Below are 19,835 nucleotides of genomic sequence, written 5' to 3' on the forward strand. Positions count from 1 at the left end.
ATGGTAGTGTACTCTCTCTCTTTCTCCATCTCTCTCTTTCTTCTTTCTCTCACCATCACTCTCTCTTTCTCCATCTCTCTCTTTCTCTTTCTGTCTGCTCTTTCCTCTTCTTTCTCTCTCTCTCTCTCTCTCTCTCTCTCTCTCTTTCTTTCTCTCTCTCTCTTTGTTTTGGACTCCTCCAGACTGAGTTTCGCTCCCCTCTCTCCCTTCATCTGTCTGGGCTGACATCATCTCCCACCTCTTCCCTTTTTCCCACCGGTCTCACCATCCCACCCACGTCTTTTCCTCTGTATGTGTGTGTATGTGTGTGTGTGTTTGTGTTTTGGGTCATGTTGTGTATCAGAGGAGTGCTTTAAGGTCACGTCCATCCGGTCATTACTCCATCAGCTCATCTTTACTCAGTATTATCAGTGGAGGTCAAAGCCCTGATAACCCCCCACTAACAGCTAACCCACGGGAGTGCTGTGGCCGTGCTGACTGATAAACTGCAGCTCAACACTCTGTACTCAACATGACCAGCAGTGAAATAAATAGCATTACACGTCACACCACTTTAATATCTCATGTTTTGCTTTTCCATTTCAATGGCGGTATTTCACTGGATCTTGGCATATTTACTTATTTGCTTGTTTTTTCTACCTAACTTGCAATGTTAATAGCAAGTGGTAAGCTCTCAATTCTCTCTCCATCTCTCTCTCTCTCTCTCTCTCTGTCTCTCAGGTCTAGTTCAGCTCGCGGTTCTGCTCGTAATGACTACTCACCCAGAGCCTACCCCTCCGGAGGACCAGGTCAGCCAATCACAAAACTCCCTATTTTTCAATAAAGCTGCCCTTTCACAGAATGTTTAGCTGTCAGCAAATCTTTATATTATAAAGTATATATTTTTATAAAATATAAAATTGTATATTAATTTATTTATTTAGATTTTATTGATACAGAATGGCAGTGATGAGTCCAATACATTAAGGAAATGTAAAGTGTACAGTAATCAGAAACACATTTTCTTTGTAAAAAAACCAGTGTGCTGCTATTGGCTTATCTCACAGGTACATCTCCACCCTCCACTTCACTGCCCAATCATGTGGCTTGCTGTCCTCCAACAACTGCAATGACCAACCAATCAGCAACAAGCTTGTCACCAAGCACCAACCAATCCACCACAGGTTTGTTGGTGGTTCTGTGATATCTATAAACAATATGAACTATGGTAATGCCAATATGAGAGAACACAACTAAAATGGCATACATATCTGCTCAGTTAATTAAGGATTCATGCATTCATGTTGATCATTTGCGGCTAATCAGGTCCATTGGACCTCCATAAAACACTTCTGATGCACATCCATAGAAAGTGTGGCAATATGTAGTAAATGTGTGTGTTGTTTTCTATGTGTGTATGCGCCTGTGTATGCGCCTGTGTGTGTGTGTGCATGTGTGCGTGTGTGTGTGTGTGCGTGCCTGTATGTGTGTGTGTGTGTGTGTGTGTGTGTGTGTGTGTGTGTGTGTGTGTGCCTGCCTGCACGTGTGTGTGTGTGTGTGTGTGTGTGTGTGTGTGTGTGTGTGTGTGTGTGTGTGTGTGTGTGCGTGTGTGTGTGTGTGTGTGTGCATGCCTGCATGTGTATGTGTGTGTGTGTGTGTGTGTGTGTGTGTGCGTGTGTGTGTGTGTTTGCATATGTGCGTGCCTGTATGTGTGTGTGTGCGTGCCTGCCTGCATGTGTATGTGTGTGTGTGTGTTTGCATATGTGCGTGCCTGTATGTGTGTGTGTGCGTGCCTGCCTGCATGTGTATGTGTGTGTGTGCATGCCTGCCTGCATGTGTGTGTGTGTGTGTGTGTGTGTGTTTGCATATGTGCGTGCCTGTATGTGTGTGTGTGCGTGCCTGCCTGCATGTGTATGTGTGTGTGTGTGTTTGCATATGTGCGTGCCTGTATGTGTGTGTGTGTGTGTGTGTGTGTGTGTGTGTGTGCGTGCCTGCATGTGTATGTGTGTTTGTGTGTTTGCATATGTGCGTGCCTGTATGTGTGTGTGTGCGTGCCTGCCTGCATGTGTATGTGTGTGTGTGTGTGTGTGTGTGTGTGTGTGTGTGTGTGTGTGTGCGTGCCTGCATGTGTATGTGTGTGTGTGTGTGTGTGTGCGTGCCTGCATGTGTATGTGTGTGTGTGTGTTTGCATATGTGCGTGCCTGTGTGTGTGTGTGTGCGTGCCTGCATGTGTGTGTGTGTGTGTGTGTGTGTGTCCTGCTCCCCCAGACGCCAGCAGCCCGTCCCCCATGCAGCCCAGCATCAATAAGAAGGCCAAGTCCCGGCCCGTGGACAAGGATGGCCGCAGCAGGAACCGCCTGAGCCACACGTCCGCCCCCCTCTTCCTCAGCAAGGCCAAACGGCCCCCCACTCCAGACGTCAGCGCTGGGGGGGGCGGCAACCGCCTGCCTGGGGGGCAGCCTCCACCGCCACGCAGGCAACGCAGTGCACACACACTAGGTGAGACAGGGGGTTCACATATGCACACAGACACATTATGCACACACACACACAGACACATATGCACACGCACACACACACATACACACACATACACACACATGCACACACACACAGACACATATGCACACACACACAGACACATATGCACACATGCACACAATCAGAGGGTGAGACAGGGGGTTCACATTATGCACACACAGACACCTACAGTGAAAAACACAAACACATACACACACGCATAGGGTGAGATAAAGTTTTTACAGGCACACACACACACACATGCACACACAGTCAGAGGGTGAGACATGCATTTCACACAGACACCCACACACACACACATATGCACACAAATATACAGAGACCACATGTAGCTGTTAGTATCTTGAGTCAACTCAAACACATACATCTAAGATTGTAAACTTAAAGGTGCTCTAAGCGATGTTGGGTAACGTCACTTCTGTTGACATTCAAACAAAACAGAGCTAGCTCGCTACTCTCTCCCCCTCCCTCCCGTGCAATTGAAACTATCCTAAAGGCGCATCTTGTCGGTGATTGGCTGAAACAGTTTGTTATGTTTCGTGGTTTCCTGGATGTTTTTGTTGCCGTTTTTTGGAGCCTGGGCTGTCCACAGAGCCCGCGGTTTTTTAACAGTGTATTCAGGGCACAGGCAGCTAGTGGATGGTGAGGTGATGTTTACTGTATGTGACAAAGAATGTTTTAGCTTAGAAACCGCATAACATCGCTTAGATCACCTTTAAGTACAGCTAAATAGCACAGTCTTTTTGACATGCATTAAACTATTTCTGTCTCAGGCACTGTTAATGAATGAATATTACAGTGTATGCATGATTGTTACGGCCTGGCTCAAAGGCCATAACCAGAACAAAGGAGGTTAACCTTTACTTATTTTATTTTACAAAAAACTTAATCAAAAACGAACAAAGATGTCCAAGTCAGTATATGAAGGAGTCAGTGTGCCAGCGAAGTGCATGAGTGGGATATGGACTGAGCAGTGAAATGCGTGGATGCAAAAAGGAAAAACTAGGCCGTCCAAAAAAGCCCACGAAGGCCCAAAAAACAGCAGCCCCGCAGCTACTGCAGAAGGGGAACACCCGTGCCCTTTATGCACAGGCCAGTTAACGCCGACAGGTGCGCTGGCCACGCCCACGCCGCCAATACCTGTAATGACAGAGACAACCAGCACAATGCAACACAATGATGTAACAGCACAGCATCAGCACCTTCCACACGTCTCTAATCCGTATTACTGTGTAGAGTCAGATATCGGGGTTGGGTTTGTGAAGTCTGTTGGATATGTAAAGTGAAGTGTATGTGTGTGTGTGTGTGTGTGTGTGTGTGTGTGTGTGTGTGTTTCAGGTCAAGGCACTTCTCCCTCCATCAGTGTGCTCTACATCCTGGAGACAGATCAAGAAATAACAACTAAGACCTGCACTGTACCAGAGGACTGCAGGTGTGTGTGTGTGTGTGTTTGTGTGTGTGTGTGTGTGCTTATGTGTGTATGCTTACAAAGAGGACAGTCATTCTCGAGTGACCACATTCTTGAGTGATGGTGTGTGTGTAAGTGTGTGTGTCTGTGTGTGTGTGTGTGTGTGTGTGTGTGTGTGTGTGTGTGTGTGTATGAGTGTGTGTGTGTATGCGCGCGTGTGTGTGTGTGTGTGTGTGTGTGTGTGTGTGTGTGTGTGTTATAATGTGTCTCTTCTTTTTGGTTTCTCTGTCTATCCCAGGGCTGGGCATTACAGCTTCACTGTGCCCTTACAGAGAAATGTCTCCTCATCTATGTCACATATTACCTTACACATGATGTAAGTACAAACACACACACACACACACACACACACACACACACACACACACGCACACACACACACACACGCACACACACACACACTGTTCTGATACTGTCTGTCCTTCTCCCATCAGCTCTGAGGAGAGTGTGTGTGTTCAGCAGTGTGGCGTGACTCTGGGTCGGCTGTGTCCAGATCATACAGGGACAAGTGTCCCTGCCAAACAGGAAGCCATAACAAAGGTAAACGCAAACACACATAACAACAATTCTGTTTAATCTGTTACACCATTAAATGCATTGGGCCTCATTCACCAATATCTTCTAAGAGATATTGATAAGATATCTTCTTACAGTATCTCCTAAAAAATGAAATGTCTTAACTGTGTTCCTAAGAAGGTCCTATGAAAACTCCTAAGCAGATTCACAAAGGTGTTCTTAAACCTCAGAATCATTGGTTCTTATCATGCTCAATCGCATTCCTTCTTAAGTTGACAGGGTGTGCCAATTCTTAATCAGCATAGGGAAACACCCTGTCAATACCCATAAAAGGGCATGATACTGCAGGGCCGTGTGCACACAAAATTTGACAGTTTGATTACTGTACACATCATGCTTTTAAGTGAAAGCACTTGCTGCAGGAATTGAACAGTAAATGAGTCGTTATATTTAGTAGTTATATAAAAAGTGGAAAAAGAGTTATTTTTTGTGTTTGTTTATTTTAAAATACCTTACATTGAAATGCTTTGTAAAATAGTGGAATTTATTTTACTAAAAACAATAACTATAATATTTTTATTCAAAAATATAATCAATTATAAAATATATAGTTGCCATTTAAATTCTATTATATTTTAAACCTGCAGATATGATGAAAATGCAATAACCATTTATTTTGCACAAACAAGTAATTTCTCAAATGTGCGTAAGAGTGCTCTTGAGTGTTTGTAGATTCTGTTCTTCTGTACATTGGTGAATACCATAACCTTCGTAGAAATTGCGTAAGTGGGTTTTAAGAACAAATTTCGTTGTAAAAACGGTTGGTGAATGAGGCCCATTGTGCTTAAGTACTAATGAAGTGTTTTCTCTTTTTTATCTGTCTCTCTTTCACACCCACCCACACACACACACACACACACACACACACACACTTGTTTTTTTTCCCCCTCTCTGTCCTTTTTAATCCAGGGCACTGATCACCTGTGGTCAGTTCCTGTGCTCTCATTCCAAGACGTCACCTACCACTTCCGTGTGTCTTCATCAGTGAGTCACCTCATAGTGGGGCACTGTGGAAATATAATGATATATTTTTAGGATAGGATAGGTTATTATATATTGGGAATATAGGGATATATATTTATGGATATATGATTTTACAGCACAACACTGCTAAATGTTCATCAGGTGGCATTTATCAGTGTGTCAGATGTGTTGACAAAGTGTTTTAGCTGTATGTTAGCCAACTGTATAGGATGTGATGCTATTAGAGCAATGCAATGACGCATGATGTGCCGTGATGCCTCGTATTTAAAAACAATGCCGGAGATTTAAAGGTGTTCTAAGCTATGTTTGGTAATGTCACTTCTGCGCTTTGTCCATCTACAGACAGTCTTATTGACAGACTTTATTTAATACTTTGGAAGACAACATACGAAATCCCTAGAAATCCCTGCCATGTAAATTATTGCCTCAGATTCTGTTTCCTCTCTCAGGCCTAAGCTAAGACACAACAAGCTTTTTAAATTAACATTAGTGATTCATTAGTGAATAGCATACAGTGATGATCACACTGAAGTAACCTTTGAACTCTAACCAATGACACCTCTGTGTGCAGTGTTGGGCAAGTTACTTCAAAAGTGTAATGCATTATTTATTACTTGTTACCGTCATCTCAAAGTAATTTGTTACATTACAATATTACTGTCTTTGAATTGTAAGGCATTACACTACGCTTACAATACTTTCACTAAAATAACAGGAAATATGGATTTGGTGTTCTCAATAGATCTTCATGTGTTCAATGCAGCTCATTACACGGCAGGAGGTGATGTGGTATGGCATAATGACTGAGCTAGGCTTAAGGCTAACAAAAGAACAATATAATGGTTGCAGTTATGGCTCATGGAACAATGTAGGCCCCAAAGGCCAATGGTCACTCACAACTTAATATAGTAAAATATAGCCATAGTGAAATTGTATGTTGACTTTAAATGGTTCTTATCGTTGCTGGTAGCCTTTCCTTCCACTTACAGTGGTGTAGACTTAATGCAAATAGTTTGAGAATAATGGCTACGATCTTTGTCTGTAAAAGCAAAATTTTAGTTATTCTCACTGCTTGAAATGAGAAGTATAGCCTAACCATGTTAGATCTGTTGCATGAATGGAATCATCTTTTCTGGTGCCATTTGAGCATTTCTCAATTTTGGATTAAAAAGCAAAGTAACTTCAGTTACTGAGAATTGTACCGAGTAAAATATTACTGAAATTGTATTGGTAAAGCCTTACATTACTGCATTACAGCAAAAAGCAATGCATTACTGTAATTACATTACACTATAACACTGTCTGTGTGTGTGCAGGGTGCGGTGAGCTGCGGCGTTGAGGAAGAGGAAAATCAGGATGAGGAAGATGAGGTCTCCTCACCGTTCTCTGATTACTACTTCCTCATTCAGAGCAGCTGTGCCTGAGATGGATGTCGGTGTGTCTGTATAGTTCTTTATTTAACACCTTTCACTCTGTCTCTTTGTTTGTCTCTTTCTCCCTCTTTCTCATCTCTCATCCCTCTCTCTCTCTCTCTCTCTCTCTCTCTTTTCATTCACGTTTTTTTTGTTTGTCTTTTCATCATGATGTTCTTTTGTTTTGAGATGGTTTCATCCTCCGATTAGTTCCACGCCACCATCTCGAGGCAGAATAAATACAATTTGTCCCCCCCCGCACACACACACACACACACACACACATACACACACAAAAACTGTGTGTGGACTTGAGAGAACTTGCCAACCCGTGAATATAAACAGGTACCAGTGGGTGTGGGTGTAAGTGTGTGTGTGCAGTCAGAGTTTACAGCTAAAGTGTGTGTGTGTGTGTGTGTGTGTGTGTGTGTGTGTGTTGATGGAGGCTCTGTGTCCGTCAGACAGATGGACTGCAGCAAGACTCTGCTGTGGAATCCAAACGTAAACTCAATAGTAGAACACACCCAGGCTGATAAATCTCTCCGCTCACTCACCTCTGGGGCCTCCCAACAACAACCCCATTATCACCCTCAAACGGACTCTCCACACGACACACACTCACATGCACACGCACTGCCTTGTGCGCAGACGTCACGGACACACACACACACACACACACAAACGCGCGCGCGCACACACACACACACACACACATATTTACACTTTTGATGACCTTTGCTAACTGTTTATGTCTAAGTAATTCCCCCTCACCCCAAAAGTTAAACAGGATTCATGGGGCTTGATCTCCATGTACACTGGAACCTTTTCCAACACCACCTTGACACCATGTTACTGTTCATTGCCATGGAGAAGACAGATGATTTGGCTCAGCTCAGAGACTGGGTTTCTACAGCCCAAGGGTGTATTTCCTGGAAGATGTTGAGCAAAGACTATCTTTAAATGGCACTGGCAGAGATAATGAACACTCTCTCTGTCTCTCTCTGATGTTGTTGCTCTTTCACATGGTATTTGCTTTTATACACAATGGCTGGTAATGCAGTTAATGCATTCACCAGAAGCGCAAGTTTAACAATTATTTCATGACCCATTGCAGAAGGTTTTCTTTATTTTTATATGGTACCAGGGGGTTTAAATACTATTGTAATAGGCAACTATTAGAAAGCCATAACTGTTGTTTTTATATGTGTTGAGTAGTCTTTACAACTGTATTCAACAGCAAAACGATGGTGTCACAGTGCCATATCATCTCAAAAGATAATAATCACTGGATTTGTTAGAAAACCCCAAAACAGAAAAAGTTGGGACCTTGTGTAAAATGTGAATAAAAACAGAATGTAATAATCTGCAAATCTCTTAAACTCATATTTAGTTGCAAAAAGGACACAGACAACATATCAAATGTTGAAAATTACAAATTTGACTCTTTGATGGAAAATATATGTTAATTTTGATTTTGATACCAGCAACATGTTTCAAAAAAAGTTGGGATGGGGGTAACAAATTGCTGGAAAAGTTGTGTAATGATAAAGAAAATAAAAGGAGGAATGTTTCACAACTAATTAGGGTAACTGGCAACACGATATGAAAAAGAGCATCCCATAGAGGTAGTGTCTCTAAGATGTAGGGGTATTCATCACTCTGTGTAAACGTGTGTGCACAAATGATGAAACAATGTAATTTGAATGCTTCTTAACATGAAATTGTGAAGTATTTGGGGAGTTCATCATCAACAGGACATAATATTATTAAAACATTCAGAGAATCAAGAGAAATATTTGCAAACAAGGGAAAGTGCTGAAAACAAATTGGATGGCCGTGGTCTTTTGGACCTCAGATGGCACTGCATCAACACCAGCACAGTTTGATACTCAATTCAAAAACTGCAGCCAAAATTGTAACAGCCAAAACAGCCAAAATTGTAATTGGAAATCATGGACTCATCTACGCTAAAGAGGAGAGGGCCTATCCAAATATCCAACCTATCCAACTTATTTTAGTGCTCAGTTTGAAACCCAACATCTATGACGGTGTGGAGGAGCATTAGTGCCTACAGCATGGGCATCTTGTACATTTGTACATTTGGCACAATCAATTCTGAATGATGTAGGTTTTGAGCAACATTTACTGCCACCCAGGCAATTACATTTTCAGGGAAGACCTTGAATATTTCAGGAAAACAATGACGAAATTAATTCTGCACATATTTAAAAAGTATTTCTCCATAGAGGAAGAGTCCAGGTGCTAAAATGGCATGTCTGTAGTCCAGATTTGTCAAATTAGGTGCATAATTGAATTAAAAACATGACTAAGAATACCCATACTGTTGAGCAACTGAAATCCTTTATCGGGGAGTAATGGGATGACATTTCATTCTCGAAACTCTAGCAACTGATCTCCTCAGTTCCTAAACATTTACAGAATTTTGTTAAATGAAGAGGTGCACAGTGATAAACATTCCCTGTCCCAACTTTTTTGAAACATGTTGCTGGCATCAAATTCAAAATGAACATATGTTTTCCATGAAATAGTCCAATTTTCATTTTCAACATTTGATATGTTGTCTATGTCCTTTTTGCTGGTAAATATGGGTTTACGAGACTTGTACATCACCACATTCTGTTTTTATTTGCATTTTACACAACGTCCCAACTTTTTCTGATTTGGGGTTGTATATCTAAAAGCATCACTGGCTATTTTAGAAACTGGAATATCTAAAACACTGGAACATATGGTTAATCTCATCAGAAGTGGTTAATCATTGTCTTCTGAACTTCAAAAGTAGAGTTGCCTTTTAGTCATAAAATATGAACACTGAATTCACCACTGATTATAAATGTAATGACTTCCATTTTCATTGTTAGAATGTTACATTTCATAAGAACATTGGTGTTACCACAGATGTTACGGGGTTGCATCTCATAAGAACATTGGAGTTTCCACTGATGTTACAATGTTACATTTCATAAGAACATTGGAGTTTCCATTGATGTTACAATGTTACATTTCATAAGAACAATGGACTTTCCACTGATGTTAAAAAGTTACATCTCATAAGAACACTGGTGTTATCACTGATGTTGCAATGTTCCATTTCTTAACAACACTGGATTAACAACACTGAATTAACACCCATGTTACATTCTCATAAGAGCTGTAGAGTTATCACTGATGTTACAAAGTTACATCTCATAAGAACACTGGAGTTATCACTGATGTTACAATGTTCAATTTCATTAGAACATTGGAGTTTCCACTTATGTTACAAAGTTACATCTCATAAGAACACTGGAGTTATCACTGATGTTACAATGTTCCATTTCATTAGAACATTGGAGTTTCCACTGATGTTACAAAGTTACATCTCATAAGAACACTGGAGTTATCACTGATGTTACAATGTTCAATTTCTTAACATTGGATTGATAACACTGAATTGACACCGATGTTATAGAACACTGGAGAAACACAAGAGTACACTTGGGGTGTCCTTAGATGGCCCTGTTGTCTTAAAACTGTAACCTTGTTTTGTGATTTTAACTGTGTCCAATCTATTTTTTCCCTGTGTGTTGTAAAGTTACCTTTTTTGTTTAAGTACAACCTCACTGATCAATGTATTTTTAAATCACTTTAGAATTGACTGCCTGTATGAAATCATGTGATGTATGGTACTCTGTGGCAGCCGTGGTCTCGGATACATGAAGGACTGTTCATGCTTGTGGAGACTTGTAGCACATGGACACTGTTGTGGACTCAGTCAACAGGCATGAGCTGTTGGATGGGGACCTTGTGGACTCAGTCCAAGTCTGCATGTGCAGTTGAATGGGGACCTTGTCCTTCTTATGGATGCAAAGTTGTAGCTTCGGAAAGATTCCGAAAAGCCTAACTGACCTTAACGTACTGACACGGATCCTCAAGCTGACACTCACTCCCCCTGGTGTGGTTTGACATGCCGGTGGAAACATGGACTGTTTTTGGAGCGTTGTTTCCACAGTACGCTCACACTGGTTCTCTCTTCCTTTCATAGGCCAGGACTGCTCTTCTGTGGTGTGCTTTCACCTGACCCTGTCTCATAAGCATCCACACATGTCAGTTAGAAAGCACTCTCAAAATGAAAATGACAGAGGAGCACATTTGGTTATGAGTTTCTGGTTGAAATATGTTAGTGAAGAACCAGCTCCCGATTGGAGTTGGATCCCATGCTTAATATGTATCTTCAAGTAATGTGCAGCTTGTGATTTCACTTCACTTGTGTAAGTGAGATAAATTCATTGTGAGTTTGTGAATTGATCAGTAATGCCCTGAGGTTACTAAAAGTCTGAAGTTGAGAGTGTTGAAGGTGTAGTAGACCATTCAGATTCTCCACATTTTAGCACATCGTCAGTGCAGATGTTAGGATGTCCTGAATCCCAGGTGAATAATTAGCTGAGGTGAAGAAGAGTCTCATATTTAGTGCCACGATACAAGGACGTATTTAAACTCTAAGCTGGTATTATGAAATCAGTAAAGCACTTCTAGTCTATGCACTATATATATATATATATATGTATATGACATACCTTTGCTCTTTAACTGGTTTTCATTCTGGAAAGAAATATATTCTTTTTTTATTTTATCACTTATTTTTTGCAATAATCAATGATTTTGTGTTTTGCATTTACAGTTGTCTGTTATTGCTATTGTGACATCACCGTTAACATCTGTTTTCTTGTCTCAATATGTCTCAAATGTGAGTATGAAATATCATGATTTGATAAAAAAAACATCCCATTTTCTCCCTTAGCTTAACCAAGCGTATACTGTAAGTGGAATCTCAGAATGAATTGTAAAAAGATACACAATATCACATTGTGTGTGTTTTTGTTTTTGTTTTTTTGGAAGGTATTAACTTTTCTGGCACAGTGTGTGAAATTTGGCCAACACTTTGAAACTAAATACGTCACTGATAAAATAATCACTCCTAATACAACTTTGTACATTCTTTCATATTTGTTTCTGTCCTCGTTGACCTGAAGGTGACCTTAAAGTGGTTTCGATTTCTTCTGCACCACCTGCTAGCTGTATTATAAGGCATGATTATCATTTTATCTGAGAGCACTTGCCTCATCTTCTTTTCTCTTTGTCATATTTGTCATATTTCAGACAGCATGTACTTACATCGTAATGAATACTTTCAAGAATGATGAGTGAATTAAATGTTAATTCTGAACTATCTTTGTGTGATTCATTTGTTTTTCTACTTTATTGTATGAGGGGAGAAGTGTGTCCATAAGCTTTTCTTTAATATATCGGGTGAATAGTGTCTCTGCATGTGTGGTTTTCCATCTTAAATCTAATGATAGGCTACAATAAACAGGTGATTATGGAAAGTTGTTGCAGCATGAGACAAATAGCCTATTAATTAAAAAAAAACATTTTTTTTACATTATTAACTAAAGGATGGCAGTCAGTTCAATTGGGGTGATATGTCTTGTTCAATTCAATATTAACACTTGCAGCAAAGCTCAAACATAATATGTAGCATATCCAATACATGTAACAAATACGGTAATGAATAAGTATAGGCTAGAGAAAAGAAGAACATAACAAATGTGTATCAGCTACACCTACATTAGGGGTAGCTGATACACATTTTTGTTTCCTATACTTAAAGCCATACATTACATTACATTTGGCTGACACACTCCATAAAGCATGCAAACCCAAACGCATCTCTCAAAGTTATATGAAGATCAGGATGTTTGTTGGTAAACAGGAAGCGATTAATGCCTTTGTCAGGCCTCCTCTGACGTCAAGATTGTAGATAGGCGGATATGTCGATGCGCAGACTTCAGTTCCCATAATGCATTATACAAACGCGTGTGACTTCCGGACATACGTGGCCTTTATGCCGAAGCTGTTAAAGAAGTGGATAAGGAGAAAAGGCAAAGTGAAACCATGATTAATTCAGAGAGTTTAGTGCTATTTATAGCATAATAAATTGTACTGAGCAGGCTAAAAACAGAACAGAGAAAATTAGAATTATAGTGAAAGCTGCAGCAAAATTCTTAAACCTCACTAACTTATCTTGGGAAAAGATCTATGCTGATCTGAATAGGTTGGGCGAACCCCCAGAGATAGTAGTTTCATCACCATTGATAAGTCAACCTTAGTGATCCTACAATGGAATGCTAGAAGTCTTACAGCTAATGGTCAGGAATTTAAAGGTTTCCTCCAAGATTTAAATGATAAACCAGATGTGATTTGTGTTCAGGAATCCTGGCTAAAGGGTTCACTAGATTTTGTTATTAAGGGTTACATTAGTATCAGGAGAGATAGGGTGGGGGGTAATGGTGGAGGGTGTGTTACTTTTGTTAAGAGGGGACTACAATATAGAGAGATAAAGAGAGGAGTTGATCTGGAATGTACTGTATTGAGGATATGGACTAAAGAAGGGAATGTGAGTGTGGTGCATTTTTATAATCCATGTAACCAGATTGAGTTAGAGCATTTAGAAGAGATTTGGGAGGGTTTGGGTGAAAAGGTCATTTGCTGTGGGGATTTTAATGCCCACGGTTCACTTTGGAGAGATAGAAATTACATAAATGGCAGTGTAGTTGAAGAGTTTTTAGATGGAAAAGAACTTGTGTGTTTGAATGATGGTTCATGTACAACAGTGGATGTAGCAAGAGGAAATGAGTCTGCTATAGACGTCACAATAGTGTCTCAAACTTTAGCAGGCAGATGTAGTTGGGAGGTGTTAAATGAGAGTACTTTGGGTAGTGACCATTATCCTGTAGTTGTTCAGTTTGAGATTGAGCTATTAAGAGAGCAGGTGATAAGAAGTGGGAGATGGATTTTAAGAGAAGCAGATTGGGAAACCTTTTCAGGCAACAGTGAGAGTAGTTTAGTGGATATTGGTGATAGTGTCAGTGTTGAATCTATGTGTTACTTAGTTACAAACAGCATATTTAGGGCTGCTGAGATATCCATTCCCAAGTCAAAATCAGGTAGTAAAGGAAAGATTGTACCCTGGTGGTCTGAGGAATGTAGTAAGGCTGTCAGGGACCGTAATAAAGCTTTTAGAACTTTAAAACAAACTCTAAATTTTGGAAATTTGATTAAATACAAACAGTGTCAAGCTGTAGTGAGGTGCACAGTTAAAAGTGCAAAAAGGGAGTGTTGGAAAAAGTTCTGCGATTCAATTGAAAGAACAACTCCAATTCAAAGTGTATGGAACATGATCAAGAAGATGAGAGGGAATGGGAGGGAATTTGAGTATCCAGTAATGACTAATGATCAAAGAGTTATCACAAATAGTATAGATAAAGCAGAGCCCATAGCAAAGGCATTGGTAGAGGTGCATAGCTCAGAGAACCTTAATCATGAGGAGAAAAAGGGAAGAGATATGACAGTTAAAAAATACAGATGTGTTTTATTTGAGGAGACAGGAGATGGGAAAAGTTTAAATGCTCCTTTTAACCTACAAGAACTTAATAGGACATTAAAGAAAGTTGGAAGGTCTACCCCAGGGAGGGATATGATCTGTTATGTCATGCTAGAGAATTTGACTGATAAGGGGAAGGAGGTGGTGTTGAGTTTATTTAATAGGGTGTGGTCAGAGGGAGTCATCCCAGCAGAATGGAAGCAGTCTGTTATCATTCCTATTCGGAAGCCTGGAAAAGATGCAAAGTGCCCAAGTAATTACTGACCTATAGCATAAACTTCGCAAATGGGTAAAATAATGGAAATAATGGTGAATGACAGACTGGTTTACTGGTTAGAAACAAGAAACCTTTTACATAGCTATCAGAGTGGTTTTAGGAAAGGAAGGGGGACTATGGATCCAATAGTTGCTTTGGAAGATTCAATAAGGAAAGCAGGTTAATAAGGAGACAGTTTTGGCCATATTTTTTTTATGTTGAAAAGGCCTATGACATGGTATGGAGGGAATGTCTTCTTATTAAGCTGAGGCAAATGGGAATCAGGGGAAGAATGCTCCAGTGGATTAGTAACTTTTTATCTGGTAGGCGAATTATAGTTAAAATGAATGAAGAATATAGTAATGAATATGTAGTTGAGAATGGTGTACCTCAAGGTAGTATTATCAGTCCAGTATTATTTTTGATTATGATTAATGATGTTTTTAAAAGTATCGAGAGATCAGTTAATGTTGCATTGTTTGCAAATGATGGGGCTATGTGGAAGAGAGGTAGAAATGTTAACTTTATTGTGAATGAGATGCAACAGTCAGTGGACGCTGTCCAAAGATGGGCACTTGAATGGGGATTTAGAATTTCCATAGATAAGACTAAGACAGTATTTTTTACTAGGAGAAATATTCCCCAAGATTTAAAACTGAAGATATCTGGTACAGATCTAGAAAGAGATTGTTTCAAATATTTAGGCCTATGGTTTGACAAGAGGCTAACCTGGTCTGTGCATATACAGAAGATGATAGAGAAATGTAATAAAGTGTTAAATGTGATGCGATGCTTGCGTGGAGTGGACTGGGGTGCAAATAGGCCAGCCTTGAGAACTATTTACATCAGCCTCATTAGGTCTGTATTCGACTATGGGTGTGTAGCTTACAGATCTGTAGTTAAGTCCCACTTAATGAAGTTAGATGTAATTCAACATAAAGCTTTGAGGTTATGCTTTATGCTATAAAGACTACCCCAGTTAATGCAATTCAGGTTGAGATGGGTGAAATGCCTCTGTATATTAGGAGGGATCAGTTAACACTGGTTTATTGGGCTAATCTTAGAGGGCAAAAGGAAGATCATATAAGTCAAGCCTCTTTAATCCACTGTCAAGAGAGAGATAAGTCTCAAAATCAAAGCTTTGGGTGGATTATATCTCAGAAGACAAGTGAATTGGGTCCTCATCTGCTTAATGTGTGTCCATCAGTGTCTTATCCAACAGTTCCATTGTGGATACTGAGAAACCCTGTAATTGACTTAGACCTTTTAGAATTAAAATTGAGTGAAGAAATTAACAGCAGTATAGCAGAATACCACATTAGAGATGTATATAGAGACAAAGTAGTGGTTACAGATGCATCAAAGTCAATAGAAGGTAAAGTTGGTGTTGCATTTGTAATTCCTAGTTTCAATATCTTCAATATCTGTAAAAAAGAAAGACTGAGTAATGATCTTGCAGTTTATACAGCTGAGCTAGTAGCTATTCTTATCGCTTTGTCCTGGGTTGAGAGTAATAGACCTAGAAATGGGGTGTTAGTTGCTTCAGATTCTGTATCTGCTTTGATGAGCATCCAAAGCGCTATGTCTCAGTCCAGGCAGGATATTGTTTTAGAAATTGTACAGATGATAAGTAGATTGTTAAATTCTGATATAAATGTAAGTTTTCTATGGGTACCAGCGCATTTAGGAGTGCAGGGAAATGAATTAGCTGATAAGAACGCTAAGAAGGCATGCGAATCTCTTAAGGTCACCATGGATATAAATCATAGTAAATCTGAAATTAAAACCATAGTCAAATCAAAATCTAAGGGAAAATGGCAAAGTGATTGGGATAATGCTAGCACTGGTAGGAAATTCTACAGTATCCAGAGGTTTGTGGTGCAAGTACTAGATCTACTCATGTGGTGCAAGTACTAGATCTACTCATGAAGAAAACATTATCTCAAGAATGAGGTTTGGGCATACTGGTTTGGCTAGTACTTTATTTCTTTTAAAAAAGCATGCTGATGGAAAGTGTAGCGTATGTGATGCCGCTGAGACTGTAGAGCATGTTGTAGAAAAATGTAATAAGTTTAACCAGGAGAGACAGCAACTCATTCAAGAGTTGGAGATAGAGAGTGAGTCTTTAAGAGTAGAAACAATTCTCCAGAAAAACTCAGGTGAAGTTTGTTTTAGAGCTTTGTTTCACTTCTTGGAAGAAACTGGTCTGATTGGAAGAATATAGAGTAGCCTAATTCATTTTCTTTCTTTATTGATTTTTTTTTTTTTTAGCTATTATCAAGATTTAAATATATCCAGACTCACACTCCATTTCGGTAGGTGGCGGTAATGCTTCCAAAAGATGTTTGCCAACCGCCATTAAAAAGGAAAGAAGAAGAAGAAGAAGAACATACGTGGCCTTTTCTAGAGAGGCACAAGCAGGAGCTCATCACTACACAAAATGGTAAGTGTTTTGCTATTAATTAAGTATATAGGGCTGATTTGTTGTTTCTGCCTGAAACAAACTGGTGTTTACGTTCAGCACTTACGAATACCCTAAGCTTTAGATTTCTGCGACGTAGAGGTGCACACTAGCCTAACGTTACTTGTCGTTAGCAAGCACACTTTCTAGCAATTGCTGATTAGCCAGCCGAATTAAACACGTTCAGTTTAGAGTGACTAGTTGTCATTAAAATGCATATGCAATATGATTTATCTTCTGTACATACCTGAAACCAATGTAACTAATATACCGTTAACATGGTAACGTTAACCATAGATGTTAGCTAGCATAGCTCACAGCTGATTGACAATCACATAGGCTATAATATGACACATGAATTTAACTGCGTACCCAGGATGTGTGGTAGGCTATCTTAATGCAACATCAATAATCTAAATCAGTGATCCGTAGGGTATGACACCTTATATTATGCATAACATGTGCAAATGAAGTCGCAACTTCTAGTCGCTCTGTCTGAATGAAAACGAGCTATTTTGGCTAATGACAGCTCCAATTGCATGCTGTATGCTATTTGTAAGCCTTTTGCTGAACGTATTGATCCTCATCGCGAATGTGTATCTCTCTCCCTTGCTTTGCATTGCAGGAGCTGGAGACTATGACGAGATACACGAGCCCGGTGAACCCGGCCGTGTTCCCCCACCTGACCGTGGTCCTGCTGGCCATCGGAATGTTCTTCACAGCCTGGTTCTTTGTGTATCCTTTCTTAGCGAGAAAATGTACCTGATGCTATAAGTTTGCACTGAAGGTGTTGCAGTCAAACCAGCTGAACACAAAGCTTTTTTCCGATCATTTTTGTTAATGTGGGGGGGGTAGAAAAATGTCAGGAAGACCATTTGCTGTCAGCGTCTGGCTGCACATACTGTAATATACTGCAATATACTAATACGATTTGAACTGGAGTTTACCTACTGTAATATACTGCAATATACTAATACAATTTGAACTGGAGTTTACCTCCTGTATTCCTCCCAGTGTTTTGAAATGGCCGAGTGAAGGGAATTCTGACCACACATGAGGAGAAACATGCCAAAGAGTCTAGAAGTGAATAAGACCCCATATAGAAATGACACTCTTCTGCATTGCACTGCTCATCTTTGTAGCTCATGATCTCTAAAAAAGAAAACACTCACACCTAACTCAAGCCCTTTCAGCTATGAGGTGACGTCGACCAAATACACCCGGGACGTGTACAAGGAGCTGCTGATCTCGCTGGTGGCGTCGCTCTTCATGGGTTTCGGAGTGCTCTTCCTGTTACTGTGGGTCGGCATCTACGTGTGAAGGTGAGGGGAGGGGAGGCGAGGAGAGGTGTATGGAATCAAAACAACGGCAATAATATTTTGTACCCGTAAAAAGATATTCACATGTGTAATAGAGTTTTGCAGCTGTATAAAACAATTTGTGCTTGTGCATGGAAACTTTGTACTTGTAGAAATATTTTGTGCATGTGCGAAAAAAAAATGTCTTCAAGGATATGATTTGCACATGTCAATCAGCGCTGCGCACCAACTTGCTGGCCCTGAATCTAGCTAGCTACCAAATCGGACCATATCCTTGATATAACGAGAAACAGGTGGAAAGAGCTCTGGTGTGAAAACCCACTGATTGTGTTCTGCGTTTTACATTGACCTTGGTAACCACTCCAAATACACTTACTTGTGCTTGAGCCATTTCTCTGTCTGCTCTGCAGTCAGGCTTGTTTCTGTGGCTGTCTGAGCTAGGTTCAGATTCAGGGCCAGCAAGACAGTGCGCAGCGCTGATTGGCTAGTCAGTAGGCGATGTAATGTGCTTGGCCGACAAAACACTGCCAAAATTTGTGTCTGTAAAAAAGTTTTATAGCTTTGTACATCCAGTGTTGCACACGAACATGAATGTCTTAATATTTCTGCAGGTAGGCCTATTTTTTTTTTTTTTTTTTTTTTTTCACACAGAAATTCATTTCACAGCTACAAAACGGTTCTACACATGTGCAAATCATATCCTCGGTGACAATTTTTTTTCGCACATGCACAAAATATTTCTACAAGTACAAAGTTTCCGTGCACAAGCACACATTGTTTTATACAGCTGCAAAACTCTACACATGTGAATATCTTTATTATCTTAAAATAGTATTGCCGTTGTTTTGGTTCCATAGAGGTGAGGGGGCGGTTAAAGTTTGTGTGTGTGGTGTGTATGTGGTGTTTGTGTTGTTTATTGTTTGCGTGTGTGTATGGTGTGGTGTTTGTGTGCGAGTGTATTTGGTGTGTGATTGTGTGTGGTGTTGTGTTAATGTGCAAGTGTGTGTGTGTGTGTGTGGGTCCTAACCCACTGTGGTACTGCACTGCTTCTGCCTCTAATCCCTGGTGGTGTTCTGTTCTGTGTTCAAGATTAGGCCCTGGTGCTGGTGGCGTGGTCCAGAGGAGCATTCCTGCGGGCCGGGTGCTGATCCCGGCGCACACCATCGTTCTGGGCCGTGCCACGGACACCGGGCTCAGGGAGGGGGGACTTTGCACTGACACAGGGGACGGGGTTTCGGGTTCTGTGGTCACCAATAAAGAGAGATTTCGTACAAAAACACACAGATTTCCGACTGGTGATTGGATCAGCTGCTCATGCTGTGCTGTGTGCTTTAAGGGTTTGCTTTAATCACAACATAATGCTTGTATCCTGCAGTAATAATCTGCTAATTGAGC

At 40.3% G+C, this 19,835-nt stretch overlaps 2 protein-coding genes across 6 annotated transcripts in view; both read left to right on the plus strand.

The window, feature by feature from the left end:
- myrf (myelin regulatory factor) overlaps window positions 1–8,322 on the plus strand; it is a 40,846-nt gene extending 32,524 nt beyond the window's left edge. For all 5 annotated transcript variants that reach the window (XM_042109530.1, XM_042109534.1, XM_042109532.1 and 2 more), the window contains 8 exons: window positions 721–788; window positions 1,047–1,163; window positions 2,248–2,478; window positions 3,859–3,952; window positions 4,227–4,304; window positions 4,423–4,528; window positions 5,474–5,548; window positions 6,865–8,322. In XM_042109530.1, the coding sequence (XP_041965464.1) occupies window positions 721–788; window positions 1,047–1,163; window positions 2,248–2,478; window positions 3,859–3,952; window positions 4,227–4,304; window positions 4,423–4,528; window positions 5,474–5,548; window positions 6,865–6,972 (877 nt within the window). In that variant the 3' untranslated portion in view covers window positions 6,973–8,322. The remainder of the gene's footprint in view (window positions 1–720; window positions 789–1,046; window positions 1,164–2,247; window positions 2,479–3,858; window positions 3,953–4,226; window positions 4,305–4,422; window positions 4,529–5,473; window positions 5,549–6,864) is intronic.
- Window positions 8,323–16,972: 8,650 nt separating this feature from the next.
- On the plus strand, window positions 16,973–19,719 carry tmem258 (transmembrane protein 258). The gene is made up of 4 exons (XM_042111284.1): window positions 16,973–17,103; window positions 17,747–17,856; window positions 18,315–18,443; window positions 19,530–19,719. Exons 1-3 carry the CDS (start codon window positions 17,101–17,103, stop codon window positions 18,439–18,441), a joined length of 240 nt encoding a protein of 79 aa, XP_041967218.1. The 5' UTR covers window positions 16,973–17,100; the 3' UTR covers window positions 18,442–18,443; window positions 19,530–19,719.
- Window positions 19,720–19,835: the final 116 nt, after the last annotated feature.

The sequence above is a fragment of the Alosa sapidissima genome, chromosome 11 (genome assembly GCF_018492685.1).
Source record: "Alosa sapidissima isolate fAloSap1 chromosome 11, fAloSap1.pri, whole genome shotgun sequence".
Classification (NCBI taxonomy): domain Eukaryota; kingdom Metazoa; phylum Chordata; class Actinopteri; order Clupeiformes; family Clupeidae; genus Alosa; species Alosa sapidissima.

Bases quoted from the DNA above. Each gene is read 5' to 3' on its own strand.
- tmem258 (XM_042111284.1), top strand. The intron at 17,857-18,314 runs GTATCCTTTCTT...AAGCCCTTTCAG, and splicing joins TTCACAGCCTGGTTCTTTGT to CTATGAGGTGACGTCGACCA.